Source organism: Salvelinus alpinus, chromosome 15 (assembly GCF_045679555.1).
Source record: "Salvelinus alpinus chromosome 15, SLU_Salpinus.1, whole genome shotgun sequence".
Lineage (NCBI taxonomy): Eukaryota > Metazoa > Chordata > Actinopteri > Salmoniformes > Salmonidae > Salvelinus > Salvelinus alpinus.
Genome location: NC_092100.1, coordinates 19,216,457 through 19,240,875, shown reverse-complemented (window position 1 = coordinate 19,240,875; position 24,419 = coordinate 19,216,457). Strand labels below are relative to the sequence as shown.

The following is a 24,419-nucleotide window of genomic DNA, read 5'->3' as shown; positions in this document are numbered from 1 at the left end:
AACCGTGTTGACCAAGTTTTATTAGATCATTTGTAAAACATGTTGCAGACAGTACAGGGTGTTCATCATAATCCACAAACACTCATTTTGATCTACAGTATATCGTCACAGGGGTGGGAGGGTATGACTGGACACAACAGTATTAAATACTTAACAGAGGTCAATTTATCAGGATTCTAACAAAGAATAGAAAGCTGCACTGCACCAAAAACAGAATGGTACCAGGATAAATATGATTAACAGTGAGTAAGCTGGGGACTAAACCCTGTCCTGTAAAATGTAAATATACACCATTTCAGAGAGTCATTTTAGGAGAAAACAGTTCCTCTACATTCAAGATGAATAAAATCTTAGAGGACAAAAATAGAAAACGCTTTCAAAACTTCACATTCAACAGGCCCTTCAACTTAAAAGTACAGCAATGTGGCATTTTTTTTTTTTAACTGTCATATTTTACAAAAAAGGTACTTATTTGGGCCAAATTCCTACACATGCTCACTGGTGAAGTCCACTACAGAAATAAACTGGCTATTCCAAACAGAACAAGATTTTCCCTAACCGGTCTCTAAAATGCAACTCCAATAAGACTACAAAACAGCAGACACCTGCAAGTATTAATTTAAGGTTTTGAGTGATCCATGATGTCATCTGGCTGGGTCTCTCTGGTGCACTCAGTCACTCATCTCCATGTCGTCCTCATCATGGTGGTCATCTCCGTTCTGTTTGGACTTCTTGCCGCTCTCCTCTGCAGGCTTCTTTTCAGACTCCTCCCGGGGCTTAGGGGATGACGCCGAATCAGAGTTGCTCTTCCTCTCTTCTTCCTCTTTTCCACTGTCATAGCCCTGCTCCTCCTCATCATAATCCCTGGTCACCTGCAAGAGCAAAGAGCTCTGAACAACAAAATGAATGGAAAATGAAACAGGTCAGTTAGGACATGACAACATTCAGGGTCGGTTTTCCCCGGACACAGTTTAAGGCTAGTCCTGGCTAAAAACCTATTTTGATAGACATTTAACTGATGTTAGAATGAGATGTGTTAATGAGGGAAAGTCAGTGGTTGCACACCTTGACATCTCCTTTCTCGCTGTCAGATTTACAGTCGTGGTCCTTCTCCTGGTCTTTGCTCTTCTTGCTGGTGGATCGTTCTCTTTCGTCTCGGCCTCTGACCTCTTTCCTCTCGCGATCCCTGTCCTTCTCTCGCTCTTTGTCCTTCTTTTTGTCCTTCTTGTGCCTGTGGGGGGACAAGAACCATTGTATTTAAACAGACAGGTATACCTACAGATTACTGCACTGTGGAGTCCAGTGTGGTTCTGAACCAGGAGGACCATCTCATGTATCACACTCACCTTCTAGGGGAAGGGGACCTGGACAGTTTCCTCTTTGGGGACCTGGACTTCTTTGGTGACCGAGAGGCACTGCGGCTTCTTCTACGTCTCCTATTGAAGACCAGATAGAGATGCGAAGGAAACCAATGAATTACAATATGAGAAACGGTTTCCTTCACAAAATGTTTATTTAAGCATGTTAAAAAACAGCTTTGTTAGAATGGTGTGGGCGTATACAGGACATAAAAAATATTTATGCGAGTAGACCACTGATTGGCCAGGTCATCCTCAGGAGGGTGATATCCTCTGAGGAAATAGCAAGCATTTTTTTAACGGTCTGTTTGAAATGCATGTCTGAGGTGTTTTTTTTCTTTCCAATTCATGCTTTGGCCACAAATACGAGTCAACAACATTATTTGGGTTTGAGTTAACAGAATTAACTTTTAAAAGTGAGGTTGTCCCTGGACAGTTACTTTAATCCTATATTCCACTGGTTGTTTTTGGATTCCTGAAAAGGTCTAGAATATCAAGCGGGATCAATGCATTTAGGTCAAGCTAACAATATATATAATTTTTTTTAGCAGCCGCTCTTATCCAAAGCGATGTACAGTAGTGAGACCATACATTTTCATACTTTCCCCACCGCGGGAATCGAACCCACAACCCTGGCATTGCAAGCGCCATGCTCTACCAACTGAGCCACACGGGACCATTGATTACCATGATTAACCATCATACCAGCAGACTCCTCCTGTATTTAAACCACTCACCGACTGACGCTTCGAGACCTCCTGGTACTGCTGTAGCTCTTAGGCGGCGTCTTGGAGCGCTTCTTAGATTTCTCCTCTTTCTTCTTATCCCTACAGGAAAAACAAAGGCAAACAATGAATTGAAGGAATCCTGATACAGGTACATCATGCATTTTCCTGAACCCCGCTGTGAATAAAACACTAGATGGACACACCTGGATTTGCTGCGTCTGCCCCTCTCTCTGGAGTGGGACTTCCTTCTGCGGGGGCTCTTCGACCGCCTCCAGCTCCTCGAGTGCGACCTCCGTCGAGACCTGCTCTTCGATCGCCTGCAATCAGATCAAAAGGTTAAAAAATAATAATAATTAAACAGAACTCAGAGCTGTCCCAACTAATCTATGCACTCAACTCAAGTTTGCCAATATCAACTCATGAATATACTGGTAAAGTGGGGCTAACATTCAGCACATGCCCAAAATTGCTGAATGTTAGCAGTTTCATCAGTAGCACACCTGTGACGAGAGCGAGACCTGGACCTCCTCCGCCTAGACCGAGAGCTGGAGCGGGAATGTTTGCGCTTGTCGTCTTTCTTATCTGCAATGACATTTACCAGTAAAAAATAAAAAATGTTCAGGAAACTCCAATGTAACACAAATCTGAAAATAAACATTACCCTTACAACGACAATGCCTGCAGATGCAAGGAAGAGCACAATAGAGGATAGGAATGAGTCAGTCAAAATACAAGGGTAATACTGCAAATATAAAAGTGGTCTAAATTAGTGAGAACTCACTTCCAGGCTCGATAGCTGCAGAGATGAGAGACTGGGCCTCTCTGACCCTCTTCATGGCAGCCTCAATCTCCTTATTGGAGTCATTCTTCATACCATGATTAACCATCATACCAGCAGCCATTGGATTCATCCTGCAATGGTCAAAATAATAGCAATAAGTGCCATTTAGCAGACACTTTTATCCAAAGCAACTTAGTCATACATGCACACATTTTACATATGGCTGGCCCCAGAAATCAAACCCACAACCCAGATTGTGCAAGCGCCATGCTCTACCAATGGAGCCATACAGGACCAAATAAAACCCAGTTAGTCACACAGAAATAATGCAGATGACTTTACCACATATTCAATAACAACTGTTTGAATAATATTCTTTAGACTGGTTAGAATTGGGAGTGATACTTACTTAGTAGGATCCATGGATTGCATAAGCTTCAGAAAGTCAGCAGAGAGGGCCTAAAACAGAGAACACAAATGCATAGCTATATAAATGTGATAATTCCACCAATAGGTTATCAGAAAAGGTGTTATGCTGTTAATGTTATAACCTAGAGCTGTTTTAAAAGTACAAAGAGTAGTGTAGAAAGTAGCCATGTCCAACCTGAGGGTTCATGTTGCCAGACATGCCCATGGCAACCATGGGATCCATGTTGGGATTTCCAAGAGCTGAAAGGGGCACACCTCCCATCTGCCAGAACAAGGGATACATATTAGACAAATCGTCTTTTCAGCTACTTTTTTGCTGTGAAGAAAATGGGGCCTTACATGGTTACAGTTAATAGGTCTCAATACAACACCAATAGATACAGTCCCTGCAAAACACTTACAGACGCCAAATGATTTGGAGTGGGGAGAAGGCCCCCTCCAGGCATGCATCCTGCCACAGCGTTCGCTGGTGCTAGCAGTGACAGAGCTTTAGACTCATCAGGAATCACTCCTGGAGAAAAACACAGAATCAGTACAGGTCTCCGCAAACATACACCACACTCAAACAGAGCCACAGACAGACCACCTCAGGCTAACTACTCTTACTACAATAGATATGTAGCAAGATATACATTCCATTTTGTGATGTCTGAAAATGTTGGTCGCTGACTTGTTTAGTATGATTTCAGAATACTACTACGAGAACAAAGTCACAATACACACTGTGGTCAACACTGCCAAGATTGTATCACCTGTACTTGTTTTTTAAGTCATGAACCAAACGTAAGCAAGCACAGCCGGTTGTCCAGTGGGATGTGCTCTCAAGTTTCATTAGATGTTTTATGAACAAGCGATACGCGTCGGCTGCTTCGCTACAAAGCACACAAAAACATCAAGATACACAAAACAAAGTTCATGATTTTGGCGTCAACAGCAGGGAACAGTTCATTACTTTTGCCTCAAACACTTACCATTACAATAAATAAAATAAAAAAAATAAAAATGCTCAACCAAATTCTGTTTTCTGGGCTTTTGCTGATGGCTTCTTTCTTCCAAAGAGCCTACGACACTTGACTGGCTACTGTATTCACCAGGTACAGTGTTGTAAAGTTTAACTTAACTTGCAACTTACAGAAATGCTGACAAGGAAAAAAACACAAGTACAGAGTAGGCTCTTATAAATAACGGAAAATTCCAGCAAAAGGCCGAATACAATGGTGCCCAATGCTGAAGGAGAATCTTATACAATAGTTAAATAAAAGGAAAATCTTATGAGATGATCCATGGGTGTGCAATCTGAAATTAAGCTAATTTCAAATCAAACAACTTTTCATATTTACAGAGAAATGACAGAAAGGACACTTGAGAAACAGGATAAGCTGCAGAAGACAAAACTGTTGGGTGGCATTTTCAGCAGGGCCTGGTATATAGGGCTGGCTGAACCAGGAAAAAGAACTGTAAAACACAACAACAAAAAGAAAAACCACTGTTAAACGTTTGTCTTACTGAACCCTTTCAGAGTCAAGTGGAGAGGATCATTATAAAGCATTTCACTGCAACAACCAGGGTTATTTTACCTGCAGTATATGTGGGAATGGAGATACACATATATAAAAGGACTGAAACACAGCTATTCAAATTGGATGGGTTAAAGTAAAAAAAAAAAAAAACATACGCATGTGAATCTTCATAATCATGACCAAAACGGTGTTCAGAATCTTCCAGGACTGTAGCTAGAATTAACTAAATTGATGTAGACCTAGTACTATACAAATCTACTCTGGCATGCACAGCTGCAATTAGTTAATTTACCTTTGCATGCTTCCTTTAGCTGATCAAATGCAAACTACTGATTGTGACCTTCATCAAACTTTAAATCTCTTAAGTGTCCAGATTTGAGATTGTTGATATGCGGGACAGGGCGAGCCCTCAGGCCCTGCTATTGCTATGGTTCATTGAGTGGTTACCCTTATAATGAAAAGAATGCCTTGGACATAGAGAAAGAGAGTTAATCTTTACAGCAGAACAGTGGGAAGGGACTCGTGAGCCGAGTGACCATTTATTTGTCTAATATCCTGATGGTTGTAGAGGACCCTTTTCAGTCAGCATGGAAGGGATTCTGCAAATGCCTTGTCCACTATGAAAACCACAACACAAATGACAGAGAGAGAAGTTTAAAAAAAATAAAAATATGCTAGAACAGCAAGATTACACATATTCCCCTTCTACCCCTAGTATATTTCCAAATTTTTGCAACAATCCAAATAGTGTATGGTTTTGGATGTAGCATCGGGTTTGGTTAAGCTTTGTTAGTTCATATAGTATGTTGGAAAACATTAGAAATTGGACAAAGATCACCAACCTTCTGCAAATGGGACAACAATCAGGGCTCTGTCCACAAAGACGGTGTTGGTCAGATGCTGGGACACTCCAACCGACTCCGTCTCAAGGAACTTTACAAAACAGACACGTGAAGTCACAGGCAAGGGAGATTCACTGGAAGAAAATACAAATTTGTTGTGCAAGAAATACAAAGATTCTCAACATAAGGTAACAGAAACAAAGTTCTAACAATGGTTAGTATAGCTTATTCGTGAAAACATAAATGCTCACTAATCACTTTTTTAATGAAGCATCTTGTATGCTACAATTGGGAAGAGATGAAAAAAACATCTCTTGCAGTCTTTTCTTTGCCACGAGAGATTCAGAGGGATGATCAAGAAGTCTCCTAATTCCTACCTTAACTGCAGTGCAGCCAGGTGTAATTCGACAGGTGAAAAACAGCAAAGCACAGAACACAAATTAGGCTAGTTCCTACTACCCTGCCCGGTTATTTCATAGCATGGCGAGGGTAATTCAAAGATTCAAAACAGCTTTGCTTCCAGTTTGTTTGGTCAACTCAGGAGATTATATTAAATAACGAAAAACAATAATTAATAAATTAAGTATTCTAATTAACGTTATATGGATCAACTAACTTTACCATTGACTGCACTGCAGGCCTGCTTTGTTTTTCGGTGGTTGGTATAATTTAGCTAGTTTACTAGCTAGCCAATGTTCCATATAGGTAGTGTGGGCAAGAGTTCGTATATATCGTCTATATAAAAATTGATGCAACAGCATTTACTACAAAATTAACTAGTTAACCATCATCCATCGTTAACTAACTAACGTTAGCTAGCTAAATTGCGAGCGTAGAAAAGTAACGTTAGGCGCGAGCTAGAGTGGCGCAAGTGTGCTATGCTAGTTAAGGTATACTATGGCCGCACAGGCCCCAAACAGCACTATGACCATTTTTTTTATTTTTTATTATTGAAAATGTAGCTAGCTTATGTCGCTAGCCAGCTAACTACATTGTTTCATATTCAGAATACTCACTCGGGTGGAAATAACTTAAGCTCTTCAATATTTCCCAGAAATCCGAAGAGAGTTCTCATCTGTTCGGAGGTGGTGCTCGGAGACACATTTGTCACTTGAATAACGTTCGTCATTTTCCACGACTAGTTTGTCAATTTGAAACGCACAAAGTCAAGCTAGATGTAAGATCCCAGCTAAATTAGCATCTAAAGAACTTAAATTAGAATTGTGCTGTCAAACAACTAGCTAGCTGCTACACACAATTGAATTCCCACCGCCATTAGCTAGAATATATTGTAGCTAGGTCTTCTTGATTCAGTCATATGATATGGCCTACCTGCCCTCCGTATGATAGGCGTGGCAGTGCTGACGTACCACCAGTACGGCAAATTCTGTTTTTCAAAATCAATTGTTCCCCAATTTACCATTACCTGTTCTTGTACACGGTTTCACTTATAGTAGCTACTTAGATACCACTTTGTGCGTTTTGTCAGGTTTCGAAAACAGTCGGCGGAAGAAGCAATGAACTGATGCTGCGTTCAAAACAACTGGATGTCAATGATATTTAGGTCGGAAAATCGGAGCTCTAAAAAGAGCACCCGCATTCCTGACTTGGAATTCCGAGTTGGATAACCGTTCAAAACGATTTTTCCTATTTGGAGCTCGTTTTTTCGGAGATTGCCGAGACGCCAGTTGTTATGAACGCGGCATCAATCTAGGGGAGTGATTTAAACGTCATCACCGGAAGTGGCATTTAGATTAGTGTGACAAGCTAGCTACAAAACATCTTATCTATAGTCTGAATACCAATTTTATGCAAATGTTTATTTTTATTTCAAGTTGACAAGCTATATAGTCACCAGGGGAATAATTTGCCGTGCTCGTGACATGTATTTTGTCTGTACAAACCTGTTGCTTCCAAAATGTGCATCTTTAACAGAGCTAGTGTTAGCTAGCTTGATAATACTGTACCACAGAACAATGAGGTTAGGTTATACACATCTTTGACTGTACTCTCGTTGGTACCAGTCTGCCTGCTCCAGCTCAGCTGTCACAACTTTCTCTGTATCGAGAGTTCTCCAACACCAACATGGTGAGTTCATACATGTGTACTGTTTTCTTGTTCTTTACTGTTGCATGGCTACACTCCGTCACAAACAAGTCATTGGAGGAAGGATTATTCTGTTTTAGTTCGGTCTGAACATTAATACACATCGCTTGCGGTACGATTTTGGAAGCATAAGGACCTTATTTCATATCTGCAAGAAATAATTTAGAAAAAATAAAACGTTATTGATACACCTTTTTTATAGGGTTGGAGTTCCTACATGACTATATCTCCATGTTTACAGCCCGTGTTTACAGATGACAGACAAGAGGGACCATTTGTTCTAAGTAGCTATCTCGCATGCTCTGAAATGTGTTGTCACTGAAAAATACTGTCGGCTCCAACTGTGGTAAAGCCGGTTAAAACAATCTATAGTGTGTATTTAGCATGTGAAATAACTTTTGATGTGATATGAAAGTAAAGGGAATTTTTTTCTTGAACCGTATTTGAGAAATTATTCACGTTTAAATGGAGTATTTGGCTGTTTTGTCTGCCAGAGGCAGTCTACTGCTGGAAATAAAATGTAAGGTCCTTGGAGCTTCAGGAGTAATGGTAACGTTAGGCTCCTTAAGAGTACATCTTGGGCTAGGTCATTGCATGCTGAATAACATGGTAGCCAAATGCAAGCATTGGAAGACACTGTTGGAGATTTTCATGCAAATCTTTCCAAACTCAGTTTAGCTCTTCACACTGTCTGTTGCAATAATTGCTGTGTTAATTATTTTTTAAGAACATGACTTAGCTACTTTATTCTGGATGCATTTATTTTGCATTAGCTACACCACATTTCTTTCATGTGAAAATAATGAACACTTTGTACATTTCAACTAAGGTAGACTGACCTTAGTAATTCATTCCTTTTATAGGAAAAGGACTTCTCAACCTTGTCAGGGTGTGGACAAGACTAGTAAATTTAATGTCTCCTTTCTGAAACCAACACTGCGCAATAAGGATCCAGCATGTTAAACTCAGGGTTCATCCCCATATTCTTCAAGCTGAGACAATAACAGAGCTTCTGCATTCATCTGTGGGAGTCACAGCATGGGTATCCTGAGGGTTCTAGTCAACACTATGGGTAGAGTCAGCACCTTCAGGTCCTATCAGTTTGTCCTCCTCCTCACGGCAGCGCTGGCCGTTGTAGCCTTCTACTTCTTTGGGTCGGAAAGGCATGATTTCTCCAGCACCACCAAGCGCATCAAGCAGACCCAGGCCAGCCACAACACCAACCGGAACGATGCAGACCTTTCCTTGGACACCAGGCTGGTGCACCCTGAGGGAGGAGAGTTGGAGAGGGATGGAGAGGAGGGTGAAGTCAGGGCTAGGAGGGCAGACAGTGGGCATGAGGTCAGCCAGTACTACCATGCCCTCATGATGTTCACGAAGGTGGACAAGAGCCGAAGCTTGCAGGAGAAGTTCCGGGTGGCCATGTTATCCATGGCGAAATACAGCCTCTTCCTGGACAAAGAGGTGCTTGTCCTTCATTTTGTGAGCGACGAGGCCAGCCGAGAGCTGGGTGAGAGGATGCTCCCGGAGCTGCTCCTCGTCGGAACTTTTCAGTATGAGGTAAGTCTGTTTGGAGCCCTGATGCATCTCTTACCAGGATTACCACTCACCGGTCAGTATGTGTGCTTGTGTTAAATGGAATGTTAGTCCTAAACTGTGGAGTCTAGAGTTTGAACCTTTAAAAAATTAGGCTTAATCCCTCACCTGGCAAACACAAGCTTTATTTGGAGGAGCGTACTGGCAGGTAATTGCACAAATGCACTGTGAATAGTTTAACACAGGGGGGCAGTGTTGCCTTTCCAAAACATCTTAGTTTAGACATCCCCCTCTGCTTTATTTTCTCCCTTCAGCCACTGGGAGGATTAAGCTTTACCTAATACAGAGAAAAGAGATCACTTTATTGGTCAATTGCACACAAGGTCCAACCGAAATTAGAGTTCCGCTTTTAACCCAACCCCTCAGACAGATACACACACTTCTTTCGGTCTATCTCCGTCTATGTATACTATACAGTGCATTCAGAAAGTATTCAAACACCTTGACTTTTTCCACTCTTACATTACAGCCTTATTCTAAAGTTTATTAATTCCTCAGTCTACACACAATACCACTGACAAAGTGAAAAGTTTTAGAAATGTTTGCAAATCTATTAAAAATTAAACGTACCTTATTTACAACTTGATTGGAGTCCACCAGTGCTAAATTCAATTGATTATACATGATTTGGAAAGGCACTCACCAGTCTATATAAGGTCCCACAGTTGACAGTGCATGTCAGAGCAAAAACCAAGCCATGAGGTCGAAGGAATTGTCTGTAGAGGGCAGAGACAGAATTGTGTCAAGGCACACCTGGGGAAGGGTACCAAAACATTTCTGCAGCGTTGAAGATCCCAAAGAACACAGTGGCCGCCATCATTCTTAAAATGGAAGAAGTTTGGAACCACCAAGACTTTTCCTAGAGCTGGCCACCCAGCCAAACTGCGCAATCGGGGGAGAAGGGCCTTGGTCAGGGAGGTGACGAACCCAATGGGCACTTTTTTATTTCTTAAAAAAAAATTTTTACCCCCTTTTCTCCCCAATTTTCATGGTATCCAATCGCTAGTAATTACTATCTTGTCTCATCGCTACAACTCCCGTACGGGCTCGGGAGAGACGAAGGTCGAAAGCCATGCGTCCTCCGAAGCACAACCCAACCAAACCGCTTCTTAACACAGCGCGCCTCCAACCCGGAAGCCAGCCGCACCATTTTGTCGGAGGAAACACCGTGCACCTGGCCCCCCCGGTTAGCGCGCACTGCGCCCGGCCCGCCACAGGAGTCGCTGGAGCGCGATGAGACAAGGATATCCCTACCGGCCAAACCCTCCCTAACCTGGACGACGCTAGGCCAATTGTGCGTCGCCCCACGGACCTCCCGGTCGCGGCCGGCTGCGACAGAGCCTGGGCGCGAACCCAGAGACTCTTGTGGCGCAGCTAGCGCTGCGATCCAGTGCCCTAGACCACTGCCCGATGGTCACTTTGACAGAGCTCAGAGTTCCTCTGGAGATGGGAGAACCTTCCAGAAGGACAATCATCTCTGCAGCACTCCACCAAATCAGGCCTTTATGGTAATGGCCAGATGGAAGCCACTCCTCAGTAAAAGGCACATGACAGCCCGCTTAGAGATTGCCAAATGGCACCTAAAGACAGACCATGAAAAACAAGATTCTCTGGTCTGATGAAACCAAGATTGAACTCTTTGGTCTGAATGCCAAGCATCACACCTGAAGGAAACCTGGTACCATCCCTACGGTGAAGCATGGTAGTGGCAGCATCATACTGTTGGGATGTTTTTCAGCGGCAGGGACTGGAAGACTACTCAGGATTGACATAGATTAACAGAGCAAAGTACAGAGATCCTTGATGAAAAACTGCTCCCAAGCGCTCAGGACCTCAGACTGGGGTGTAGTTTCACCTTCCAACAGGACAACAACCCAAGCACAAAGCCAAGACATCACAGGAGTGGCTTCGGAAACAAGTCTCTGAATGTCCTTTGTAGTTCCAAACTTCCATATAAGAATGGAGGCCACTGTGTTCTTGGGGACCTTCAGTGCTGCGGAGATTGTTCGGTGCCTTGCCACAATCCTGTCCAAGTTGTAGAAACGTCTCAAGGATCATCAATGGAAACAGGATGCCCCTGAGCTCAATTTCGAGTCTCATACTTATGTAAATAAGCTATTCATGTTTTACATTTTTTATAGATTTGTAAACATTTCTAAACCTGTTTTTGCTTTGTCTTCATGAGGTATTGTGTGTAGATGAGGGAGAACTTTTTCATCCATTTTGGAATAAGGCTGTAAAGTAATAAAATGTGGAAAATTCAAAGGGCTGAATACTTAGTCCATGCACATACAGTCCATGCATGGTCTTTAAGCTTGGTGAGAATGAAGGTGCAGTAATATAGGAATGGCTCTGTCATCTGTTTTTCTCTTTTCAATTAAAGTTGCATGCAATGAACAGGTACAAGTATGTATGTATGTGGGCATACAACAGAATAATTACAGGATCTACATTTTCCTTTTGAAATTGAATATAGAAAGTGGTGTGTGTGTGTATATACAGTACCAGTCAACTTGACACATCTACTCATTCCAGGGGTTTTCTTTGTTTACTATTTTCTGCATTGTAGAATAATAGTGAAGACATCAACTTTGAAATAACACATGGAATCATGTAGTAACCAAAAAAGTGTTAAACAAATAAAAATATATTTTATATTTGAGATTCTTCAAAGTAGCCACCCTTTGCCTTGACAGCTTTGCACACTTTTGGCATTCTCTTAATCAGCTTCATGAGGTAGTCACCTGGAATGCATTTCAATTAACAGGTGTGCCTTGATAAAAGTTAATTTGTGGAATTTCTTTCCTTAATGAGTTTGAGGCAATCAGTTGTTTTGTGACAAGGTGTCGGTGGTATACAGAAGATAGCCCTATTTGGTAAAAGACCAAGTCCATATTATGGCAAAAACAGCTCAAATAAGCAAAGAGAAGGTCTGCTGCAAAGAAACCACAACTAAAGGACACAAATCATAAGAGACTTGCGTTGGCAAAGAAACAAGAGTAATGGATATTAGACCGGTTGAAATATGTCCTTTGGTCTGGAGTCCAAATTTGAGATTTTTGGATCCAATCGCCATGTCTTTGTGAGACACAGAGTAGGTGAACAGATGATCTCCGCATGTGTGGTTCCCACGCTGAAGCATGGAGGAGGAGGTGTGTGGGTGTGCTTTTCTGGTGACACTGTCAGTGATTTATTTAGAATTCAAGGCACACTTAACCAGCATGGTTACGACAGCATTCTGCAGCGATACGTGCCATCCCATCTGGTTTGCGCACAATGAACCAAAACACAACTCCAGGCTGTGTAAGGGCTATTTGACCAAGGAGAGGGATGGAGTACTGCATCAGATGACCTGGCCTCCATAATCACCAGACTTTTTTTTTGTTTACTACATGATACCATATCTGTTATTTCATAGTTTTTGATGTCTTCACTATTATTCTACAATGTAGAAAATTGTCAAAATAAAGAAAACCCCTTGAATGAGTAGGTGTCCAAAAGTTTCATTGGTACTGTCTATATAGTGTCAGCTCATTCATGCAAACTAACCCGGTGGTTTCAAACACACAAAAATGAATATTCCACCACAGAAACAAATCACTCTCTATGATACACACACACACAGTCACTAATGGGATGGCTGTGAACTGTGATGGCATGTTGACATGGTTGTCTGCAAATCCTCACCTAATTTCTGTAATTATTAATCTCTCAGGAGGGCCAACATAGGACAGTGGTTATGTAAACCCTTTCGTGACTCCCTGACTGTTTAGTGACAACTGTCTGAGACCCCAGTGAACGAAACAAACAACTCCTACTATCCCACCGCCGGGGGCCATGCTCATTACAGCCTCTCTGACCCACACTCACATACACTCAGCAAAAAAAGAAACGTCCCAGTTTCAGGACCCTGTCTTTCAAAGAAAATTTGTAAAAATCCAAATAACTTCACAGATCTTCATTGTAAAGGGTTTAAACACTGTTTCCCATGCTTGATCAATGAACCATAAACAATTCAATTCACCTGTGGAACGGTTAAGACACTAACAGCTTACAGATGGTAGGCAATTAAGGTCACAGTTATGAAAACTTAGAACACTAAAGAGGCCTTTCTACTGACTCTGAAAAACACCAAAAGAAAGATGCCCAGGTAACATCTCACAGCAAGAACTGGCAAATCTGGTGCAGTGCATGAAGAGGAGCACTGCAGTACTTAATGCAGCTGGTGTCCACACTTTTGATTTTGACCCCCCCTTTGTTCAGGGACACATTATTCAATTTCTGTTAGCCACATGTCTGTGGAACTTGTTTAGTTTGTCTCAGTTGTTGAATCTTATGTTCATACAAATATTTACACATGTTAAGTTTGCTGAAAATAAACGCAGTTGACAGTGAGAGGACGTTTCTTTTTTTTGCTGATTTTTACATACAGACATGCATGCATGTATGTATGAGTTACACACTGTAACAAGCGTGTGTGTGTGCTTGCATCTGTGTATATGCTTGTGTGGCCTTGTTGACACTAGAGCAGTCCATGTGCTCTGAAGGAAAGTGTTTTTTGTTTTTCCTAGTCCCATGGGTTCTGGCCAGATTTGTGTCTTTATGATTTGTTAGTCAATGCGTACAAGCATGGGACAGGACATGGGACTTTCCACGATGACCGTGGTTGGTTTACTGCAGGCTCTCATGACGTAGAGGGGTGACTGTCCGTGACCCTAGTCCCCCTGTTCAGTGGACTGGAGTCAGCCAGCCAGGAAAAGCTGAGAGGAAGCTTTGCTCAATGTGGGCTTCCCTTCTCAAACCAGTGCCGCTGGACAAAACCAAATCGCTGGCAAAATTCTGTTCTTATTAATAGATTTGTATCTAACACTCCGTTTCTTGTCTTTGTGTACTGTATCTAGCTAATGTTAGCTACATAGGCCTATATGGCTTTTTAAAAATTGGAAACATTCTTCTCAACAAAGCGGATGTTTGACTCTGATTTGGATAGGAAACTGTTATTATCTACCTAACAAGGTGACTGGAAAGCTGACTAGATTTGACAAGGACCCTCAAGATCCTCAAAGTTCTGCAGCTGCACCATTGAGAGAATCTTGACTGGCTGCATCACCGCTTGGTATGGCAACTGCCTGGCATCCGACCTTAAGGCGCTACAGATACAGAGGGTAGTGCATATGGCCCAGTACATCACTGAGGCCGAGCTCCCTGACATCCAGGAACTCCATACCAGGCGGTGTGAGAGGAAGTCCCTAAAAATGGTCAAACTCCAGCCACCCAAGTCACAATCCTTGCTACCACGCGGCAAATAGTACCAGATCGCCGATTTTGGGATCAAAAGGCTCTTGAACTGTTAATCAAATGGCTACCCTGACTAAACTCAGCAAAACAAGAAACATCCTCTCACTGTCAACTGCTTTTATTTTCAGCAAACTTAACGTGTAAATACTTGTATGAACATAACAATATTCAACTGAGACAAACTGAACAAGTTCCACAGACATGTGACTAACAGAAATTGAATAATGTGTCCTTGAACAAAGGGGGGGTCAAAATCAAAAGTAACAGTCAGTAGCTAGTGTGGCCACCAGCTGCATTAAGTACTGCAATGCATCTCCTCCTCATGGACTGCACCAGATTTGCCAGTTCTTGCTGTGAGATGTTACCACACTCTTCCACCAAAGCACCTGCAAGTTCCCGGACATTTCTCCAACAGGTCCCAGAGGTGCTCAATGGGATTGTGATCCGGGCTCTTCGCTGGCCATGGCTGAACACTGACATTCCTGTCTTGCAGAAAATCACGCACAGAATGAGCAGTATGGCTGGTGGCATTGTCATGCTGGAGGTCATGTCAGGATGAGCCTGCAGGAAAGGTACCATATGAGGGAGGAGAATGTCTTCCCTGTAACACACAGCGTTGAGATTGCCTGCAATGACAACAAGCTCAGTCCGATGATGCTGTGACACACCACCCCAGACCATGACAGACCCTCCACCTCCAAATCGATCCCACTCCAGAGTACAGGCCTCGGTGTAACACTCATTCCTTCGACGATAATCGCAAATCTGGCCATCACCCCTGCACTGTCTCTATGCGCACTCACTGGACTCGTCCCACATACTCACACATGCTACACTGACACCACAACGCGCACACCCACTCACACACACACACCCACTACATACACTCACACACACAAAACATACACACATGCATATTAACACCACACTCTACATACACTCACACACATAAAACACACACACATTCATATTGACACACACACTTTTTCCACACACTTCACATACACCTCTGCTACTCTATCCTGATTGCCTAGTCACTTTTACCCCTAACTGCATCTACATATTACCTCAATTACAACCAAATACACTGAACAAAAATATTAATGCAAGATGTAAAGTGTTGTTCCCATCGCGCGTTTAGTCCAGTAATCCAAATGCACAACGCGTGAGCACTAAGTCCAGACAAAAAGTCAAAAAAGTTCTATTACAGTTCGTAGAAACATGTCAAACGATGTATAGAATCAATCTTTAGGATGTTTTTATCATAAATCTTCAATAATGTTTCAACCGGACAATTCCTTTGTCTTTAGAAATGAAAAGGAACAGAGCTCGCTCTCACGGCCGTGCGCCTGACTGAGCTCATGGCATTCTGCCAGACCCCTTAGTCAAACAGCTCTTATTCTCTCCCCCTTCACAGTAGAAGCATGAAACAAGGTTCTAAAGACGGTTGACATCTAGTGGAAGCCTTAGGAAGTCCAATCGGACCAAATTTACACTGTATCTTGGATAGGCAAAGACTTGGAAACCTACAAACCTCAGATTTCCCACTTCCTGGTTGAATTTTCTTCTCAGGTTTTTGCCTGCCATATGAGTTCTGTTATACTCACAGACATCATTCAAACAATTTTAGAAACTTCAGAGTGTTTTCTATCCAAATCTATTATATGCATATTCTAGCGTCTGGGCCTGAGTAGCAGGCAGTTTACTCTGGGCACGCTTTTCATCCGAACGTGAAAATAGCGCCCCTAGCCATAAGAAGTTAAACAGCTTAGAAAATTCCATAAAATGATGTCATGGCTTTAGAAGCTTCTGATAGGCTAATTGACATATTTTGAGGCCATTGGAGGTGTACCTGTGGATGTATTTCAAGGCCTACCTTCAAACTCAGTGCCTCTTTGCTTGATATCATGGGAAAATCACAAGAAATCAGCCAAGACCTCAGAAAAAGAATTGTAGACCTCCACAAGTCTGGTTCATCCTTGGGAGCAATTTCCAAACGCCTGAAGGTACCACGTTCATCTGTACAAACAATAGTATGCAAGTATAAACACCATGGGACCTCGCAGTCATCATATCGCTCAGGAAGGAGACGCATTCTGTCTCCTAGAGATGAACGTACTTTGGTGTGAAAAGTGCAAATCAATCCCAGAACAACAGCAAAGGACCATGTGAAGATGCTGGAGGGAACCGGTACAAAAGTATCTATATCCACAGTAAAACGAGTCCTATATCGACATAACCTGAAAAGCAGCTCAGCAAGGAAGAAGTCACTGCTCCAAAACCGCCATAAAAAAGCCAGACTACGGTTTGCAACTGCACATGGGACAAAGATCGTACTTTTTGCAGAAATGTCCTCTGGTCTGATGAAATAAAAATAGAACTCTTTGGCCATAATGACCATCATTATGTTTGGAGGGAAAAGGGTGAGGCTTGCAAGCCGAAGAACACCATCCCAACCGTGAAGTACGGGGGTGGCAGCATCATGTTGTGGGGGTGCTTTGCTGCAGGAGGGACTGGTGCACTTCACAAAATAGATGGCATCATGAGGATGGAAGATTATGTGGATACATTGAAGCAACATCAGTCAGGAAGTTAAAGCTTGGTCGCAAATGGGTCTTCCAAATGGACAATGACCCCAAGCATACTTCCAGAGTTGTGGCATAATGGCTTAAGGACAACAAAGTCAAGGTATTGGAGAGGCCATCACAAAGCCCTGACCTCAACCCTATAGAAAAATTGTGGGCAGAACTGAAAAAGCGTGTGCGAGCAAGGAGGCCTACAAATCTGACTCAGTTACACCAGCTCTGTCAGGAGGAATGGGCCAAAATTCACCCAACTTATTGTGGGAAGCTTGTGGAATGCTACCCAAAATCTTTGACCCAAGTTAAACAATTTAAAGGCAATGCTACCAAATACTAATTGAGTGTATGTAAACTTCTGACCCACTGGGAATGTGATGAAAGAAATAAAAGCTGAAATCAATCATTCTATCAACTATTATTCTGACATTTCACATTCTTAAAATACAGTGGTGATCCTAACTGACCTAAGACAGTGAATTTTTACTCTGATTAAATGTCAGGAATTGTGAAAACTGAGTTTAAATGTATTTGGCTAAGGTGTATGTAAACTTCCGACCTCAACTCTATATGTCTGAGTCACTCAGATGGTGTAGCACGAAATTAGTTTTAAAACAGCACATTTTCTAAAGTTTTCAGTCAGCGAACGCCCCATTGGCCACGCCCACCACCTAAGCCCCATTTTGATCCAGAAAAAAAACCTTTTATGATACAGTAGGCAAGTTTTTTTTCTCTAATGCTTTCTTTTGCCGATCTTTTTCTTTATGTTGTGCTCGATGATGTCAAAATAGAATGTAAGTAGGACGTTGGTACAGTACAACTGAGGAATATAACTGTAATAAGAGTACAACTGAGGAATCTCCTACACTTTTCCTGTATTATTTTGTACATGTGCGTTGTTGGGAGGAGTTCTGCCCCGTCTATCTGAATTATTCATCCACAGCTCTTAAAATATAACTTAATCTATTAAATATACAAGCAAAATCTATAAATAAACATCATTAATGTTGAATTTTCTGCTCTCATTCCCGTATTTTCTGTGCCCAGGCGCTCTCAGCTATATGTCATTTGGGAAAGGCAATATCACCATTTGTTGGGTTAAGAATTTTGAATTGATTAAATCCAATGTTAATGTGATGAAGGTCTTTAATTGCACTGTGGCTAGTGGGTAGCTTACATAACACTTACGTACCGGAAAATGGGCTTACGTAAGAGTTCCCTTTTTCCAAAGCTAGGTCTAGGTGCTGTTCCACAATACCATCTCCCAGGGCTGTTTTTATTACCAGACGTACGGTAGGGGAGGCTTACCTTAACCGGTTATGGAACATTAAATGATGTCTGCACATCCCAAGCACACAGACCTGATTAAATATGTCTCCCTTATTGCCTAATTAACCCCCCCACCTTCTTATTGCCATTAACCCCCCCCCCCCCCCCCCCCCCCCCCACACACACACACACTTTTAATACAGTAGCATTTAACCAAGACATATGATCTGGAACAATTTTGAACATATTTGTTTCTGCAGAAATAAATATATGTAAAATCCTCTTCTTCTAATCTGGAGGGAGATCCACATGATCTGACTGGGGAATGCGGCCCGGTTCTGCTTATCAGCCAAATCCCTGCACTGCACCATGGGATTAGGGCCCCTGTGGTAGCTTGGAGTGTGACCTGCTGAGGAGAGGCAGGGAGATGGGGCTCCTGGAGAGGGGAGGGTGTTTGATTGTGAGGAACCCTTATGCACATCCCCATTGCAATTAGAACAATAAGGTTATAAATGTCATGGGCATGTGTCTTGTACAATTGTCAGTATCAATTCTGAATTACTTGAATGTCTGAATGACATGTTTCTCATATGCCTGACTGCCCTTGTTTGTGGTGAAGGTGGTGTTCCATGACGTGGGGGTCCTGAGCCAGAAGCTCTTCCCCATCGTGGAGGCCATGCAGAAGCACTTCAGTGCCGGCTCCGGGGCCTACTATAGTGACGCCATCTTCTTCCTGTCAGTGGCCATGCACCACATCATGCCCGCAGGTAAGAGTTACTTTAGTTACAAAGCCAAATCTGAATGATGTTTCACGTTTTCAAAGGTATTTACTGTATGTTCCACTACACAGTTGATACCATCAGAAGAAGATATCTTGGTTGTCTACTTTAAAATTTTTTTTTACCATTACCGTTTAAAACTATGAAGTTAAGTGTCACTCACTATATTAGTTGGGTATGCTTTGCTCCCGAGGTCTGTATCAGATGTTTAGATGTTTACTACTATTTTTACTTTGGATGACTCACAGAAAGTACCCCGAAGTCTATACCAAGGTGACCAGCTCAATCTGAAGTTCTGTGCTTGGTGGATGACTAAACTAGATAGCCTGGGTGCCAGTCTGTTTCTGTTCTCTTGCCAACTCCTTATGGAATTCTTATGCAAAAAGGTTTGGATTGACAATGGAGTAGGCAAAAGCACAAACCGATCTTGGGACCAGGCTAATCTGCCCTAATGGAGTCAGAATCTCAGAAGGCTGTGTAGTGTAGAGATAGCTAGCTGTCTGTCTGTCTGTCTCTCTCTCTTTGTCTGTGTGCACAATGGTTTATTTCCTCAGCCTCTCTCTAAAGGCCGATTTATACCTGACGTAGACGAATGATTCGGAGCGCAGTGTTGCAATGTCGTAGCTCCTTGTAGTGTGCTCCGACATTCAACATACTCCCGTGCCACATGAAAATTGTAACGCGCTGTATAATTCCTTGTGCAGCCGTGTAGGCAATAAAGCTCGCTTGGTTCCTTGATCTGATCTGTAGGCTATGCATCAAAGTAGCCTAATTTGCATTTTTTAAACAAATATAATCTCAGCGTCTGTTCAAACAATAAACCCCCAAAAATTGGATCCTTATTATAGTCCCCACAAAGGTTTTTTTAAATTTAGAAGTAATAACTAGTGATTCCAGGCTATTGGTAAAAACAGCTGCGAGATATGTGCTTTTCCCCCCTGACTATTTGCTGATCTGAGCATATCAAAGGGGAATAACATGGTAGGTTACACTGGGAAATATATTCTTATTTAACTATGAATCAGATTATTTCAAATGGCGACGTGGGAAGCAAATCAACTTCAAAATCACTTTAATTTCAAGATTGATGTGCTGGTTTAGCTTTGCATTAAATAAACAACCTATTTTGCGTTGATAACCAAATATAATCTCAGCGACTGTTCAAACAATAAACCAAACATTGTAGCCTCCCCCCAAAAATAAGTTTAGAAGTGATAACATTATTCTAGGCTATTTTGAAATGTAAAATCACATGCCGTGTGCTTCTGGGGCGGCAGGTAGCCTAGTGGTTGGACTAGTAACCGATAGGTTGCAAGATCGAATCCCTAAACTGACAAGGTAAAAATCTGTCGTTCTGCCCCTGAACAAGGCAGTTAACCCACGGTTCCTAGGCCGTCATTGACAATAAGAATTTGTTCTTAACTGACTTGCCTAGTTAAATGAAGGTAAAATACATTTTTAAAAATTACTCTGTGACAAAATAAAATTACATTTTATTTTAACCTGATATGCTGTTTCAATGTATTCGCTCCCATATCAAATTGGGATAATATTATAGGTTACACTGGCAAATATACTGTAAGAATATTATTTCATTATAAATTTGATTATTTCACATGGAGATGTCCAAAGCTAAAAGGCTAGCTAGCGTGCAGTGTTTATCCAACTTGCTAGCAAGGGAAGACAATTAGAGGGACTCTTCTTTTGCTTTCACCACAAATGAGAAGACAACAAGAAAACCTCTGTCACCCCCTTTTTGAATGTTTCTGTTTGGGAGTCTGGACCGGTGAGGTATCATGCTACCAAAAGGTGATTGTTGTTTAAAAAAATCTGAATCCACCCAGCGCATGCAAGTTCGTAGATCTCAGCACATGAATCTTGTAGTAGAGGGTGTAACCCTCAGTGAGCCATGACTTGATTAGTGAGTGGGCACAGATGGCTCTCGGATGAGAGACTGAGGAGTGTTTTGCAAACACTCTCACTCTCTTTATCTCTCTCATGCTCAAATACACTCATACATTCTCTCATTCAATTTCACACACATTCACTCACTCTCTCGTGTTTATACCCCTTGACTTATTCCACATTTTGTTGTGTTACAGCCTGAATTCAAAATCTACACACAATACCCCATAATGACAAAGTGAAAACAACATGTTTTTAGAAATGTTTGCTAATTTATTGAAAATGAAATACAGACCCTGAGTCAATACTTTGTAGAAGCATCTTTGGCAGTGATTACAGCTGTGAGTCTTTCGGGGTAAGTCTTTCCACACCTGGATTGTACAACAACAAATTCTTCAAGCTCTTTCAAATTGGTTGTTGATCATTGCTAGACAACAATTTTCAGGTCTTGCCATAGATTTTCAAGTAAATTTAAGTCAAAACTGTAACTCGGCCACTCAAGAACATTCACTGGTGTGAATAGTTTCTGAAGGCACTGTAGACTGCAAATTGATCTCAAGAAGCCCAAACAGAGTATTTGACTAAAACATAATAATTTCAAGCCTTGCTTACATTGGTATATGATCACATATCGCTATTGTACGTGGAAATACATTGGAACAGATTTCCAAAATTAAAATCTCTTGGAGCTGATTTGCTTGTTTTTAGTCATGTCCAACTACCACAACAAAAAAACATACATATGTACAGTATATACACTATATATACAAAAGTATGTGGATTTGGCTATTTCAGTCACATCTGTTGCTGACAGGTGTATAAAATTGAGCACAAAGCCATGCAATCTCCATAGACAAACATTGGCAGTAAAATGGCCTTACTGAAGAGCTCAGTGACTCAGTGGCACCGTCATAAGATGCCACCTAAGATGCCACATAGTGTATAAAAATCATCTGTCCTCGGTTGCAACACTCACTACCGAGTTCCAGACTGCCTCTGGAAGCAACGTCAGCACAAGAACTGTTTGTCAGGAGCTTCATGAAATGGGTTTCCATGGACGAGCAGCCGCACACAAGCCAAAGATCAACATGCGCAATGCCAAGCATTGGCTAGACTGGTGTAAAGCTTGCAGCCATTGGAATCTGGATCAATGGAAACCTTTTCTCTGGAGTGATGAATCACGTTTCACCATCTGGCAATCCGATGGACAAATCTGGGTTTGGAGGATGCCAGGAGAACACTACCTGCCAGAATGCATAGCGCCAACTGTAAAGTTTGGTGGAGTAGGAATAATGTTGTGGGGCTTATTTGGGTGGCCAAATATAATCACACGCAGGCCAGTTGGGGAACCCTGGCCTACACTGTTTCTAACACACTTACATTCACTCAAACATATATCGTTTCTCCTGTGTCTCCTCACAGGATGCACAGGATGCCCAGGAGAGGCGGGGGGAACTGAGGTGGTGTTTATTGAGGGGGTGGCTACACACAGCTGGATGAGGCAGACTGGCAGGTGCTTGACAGACACATGGCATGGAGCGCTGTCCCGTGGAGAAAAGGAAGCATTCTGTTTGATTGTGGCAGGCCTCTTCAGTGCCCCTCAGTGAGAGCTGATGGTGGCAGTCTCCTCTGGAGCAAGTAGGCTTTTGGGTTTACACCTTTCCCTGGGCAAGCACACACACCACACCGCACCAAACACACTGTGCCCATACTATGAATCACTTTCATAAAAAAAAAGAAGAGGGAGGACATTGGAACATGAGTGGGTTGTGTTCCAATTTATTACAGCAGTAAGGAAGCATTGGTAGTAGAAGAGTTCAATAACTGCTTTTCAAACAAGATGTTACATCCATATGTCATAAGATCAGTCAGTCAGTTGTCCATTTAGGTTGTAGGAAGCAAGGTTTCAGTGTAAACATGACCTAAAGGGCCTTTCGTGAATGCACCAGAAACACAAGCCTTGGATTCCAAGAAATCCTGAATTCCTATAAGAAGAAAAATCTGGGAGAAGATTGCAGCTTGACATTTGCAGACTTCACGCACTGGTGGAAGAGCATTTTTTTTCTTCTCAATACTTTTTGTCATTCACACCAGACTGGTCAACAACACATTGCTCAAGGCTCAGTCAAAGAGGTCTGAAGAAAAAATGCAGGCATGGAACACACTCAAAGGAATCAAACGAGGTCTACAGAGTCTGAGAGAGGAAGGATTAAGAATGAATGTGCTGTGTTCCTCTGTCTGGTCTGTTGTCACTCTGAGCTTTCAGATCTGCCCGGCCAATTTACTGCTTGCCCTTTCAAATAGTAATTGAAGGCTAACGTGAGGTTGAATAGATGTTTTTTCTGTCCATGTTTTCTGCAATTGGCATAGCATGCTGAACCGCTCTCTCCAAAGCTCGCTTCAGATTCACCAAGTAGCTTTTCCTCCATCAGACGAATTGTTATATCTTCAGAGGGACTGCTGGAGTTTTCACTTCCCTTGAAGATAGGCAGTTTGTGTGATTGTGAATGTGATTTTGTGTGTGTGGACCTTATATTTTCTGCACAGTTGAGTGATCGCTAGAATTGCCACACACGGAGATGTGAGGGAAAGTGGGTCAAGTGCAGTTATTTTATTTATCGTTTTGATGTTTATCATTTATATGAAAGTGTTCCAGCTGTTTTGGAAAATACCGCATAATGACAAAGCAAAACTGTTAAAAAAAAAAAAAGTAGCTCATGTAAAAAATAAAAATGGATATTACATTCACGTAAGTATTCAGACCCTTTACTCAGTTCTATGTTGAAACACTGTGGGGGCTATAGATGATTTGTGTTAGGCTTTCTCCCTCTTACCGCAGCCATACGAACTGTTCATTACTCCAACCACACAGAACACTATGGGTAGCATGAGGCAATGCAAATGGGAAAAATGGCAACCTTGACATTCCAGGTCACAACAATTTCATCATACAATACTGTCACTGGTCAAACATTCAACTCCAAAGTGACTCACAAGTATGTACAGTGAGGGACTGAGCAACAGCCTAAATCAAATCAAATGCTATTCGTCACATGCTTTGTAAACAACAGGTTTAGACTAACAGTGAAATGCTTACTTACGGGCCCTTTGTCAACAATGCAGAAAGAAAGAAAATAGAAAAATAATAAATGTAATAATAAATACACAATGAGTAACGATAACTTGGCTATATACACAGGGTACCAGTACTGAATCGACGTGAAGGGGT

General features: G+C 42.0%; 2 protein-coding genes across 5 annotated transcripts in view; one reads left to right on the top strand and one right to left on the bottom strand.

The window, feature by feature from the left end:
- Positions 1-2: 2 nt before the first annotated feature.
- Positions 3-7,229, bottom strand: LOC139539633 (serine/arginine-rich splicing factor 11-like). Of its 4 annotated transcripts, XM_071342749.1 has the most exons (13): positions 6,675-6,775; positions 5,917-6,040; positions 5,659-5,792; positions 3,698-3,807; positions 3,472-3,558; positions 3,277-3,326; positions 2,868-2,998; positions 2,587-2,668; positions 2,290-2,403; positions 2,096-2,185; positions 1,347-1,436; positions 1,066-1,231; positions 3-890 (listed from the first exon to the last, which is right to left on the bottom strand). In XM_071342749.1, the coding sequence occupies exons 2-13, from the start codon at positions 5,967-5,969 to the stop codon at positions 672-674; spliced, it is 1,326 nt and encodes a 441-aa protein (XP_071198850.1). In that variant the 5' UTR covers positions 5,970-6,040; positions 6,675-6,775; the 3' UTR covers positions 3-671. The 4 variants fall into 4 exon arrangements, with proteins under 4 accessions (XP_071198850.1, XP_071198852.1, XP_071198849.1 ...); XM_071342751.1 differs by lacking the exons at positions 5,917-6,040; positions 6,675-6,775 and adding an exon at positions 7,085-7,229; XM_071342748.1 differs by lacking the exon at positions 5,917-6,040 and having other exon boundaries at positions 6,675-6,969.
- A 173-nt stretch (positions 7,230-7,402) lies between these two features.
- The window catches only part of LOC139539634 (xyloside xylosyltransferase 1-like), a 94,794-nt gene continuing 77,777 nt past the window's right edge, over positions 7,403-24,419 (top strand). Inside the window, exons 1-3 of the mRNA XM_071342753.1 lie at positions 7,403-7,746; positions 8,628-9,324; positions 19,126-19,273. Of these exons, the coding sequence (XP_071198854.1) occupies positions 8,803-9,324; positions 19,126-19,273 (670 nt within the window). The 5' untranslated portion in view covers positions 7,403-7,746; positions 8,628-8,802. The remainder of the gene's footprint in view (positions 7,747-8,627; positions 9,325-19,125; positions 19,274-24,419) is intronic.

Excerpts from the sequence above, each read along its gene's own strand:
- LOC139539633 (XM_071342748.1), bottom strand. The coding sequence starts at position 6,787 with ATGACGAACGTTATTCAAGTGACAAATGTGTCTCCGAGCACCACCTCC. Across the intron at positions 3,808-5,658 it reads TGTTGTCCCATTTGCAGAAG|GAGTGATTCCTGATGAGTCT; the intron begins GTTGGTGATCTT and ends GTTTTTCTCCAG. Across the intron at positions 2,669-2,867 it reads TGCAGCTATCGAGCCTGGAA|ATAAGAAAGACGACAAGCGC; the intron begins GTGAGTTCTCAC and ends ATGTCATTGCAG.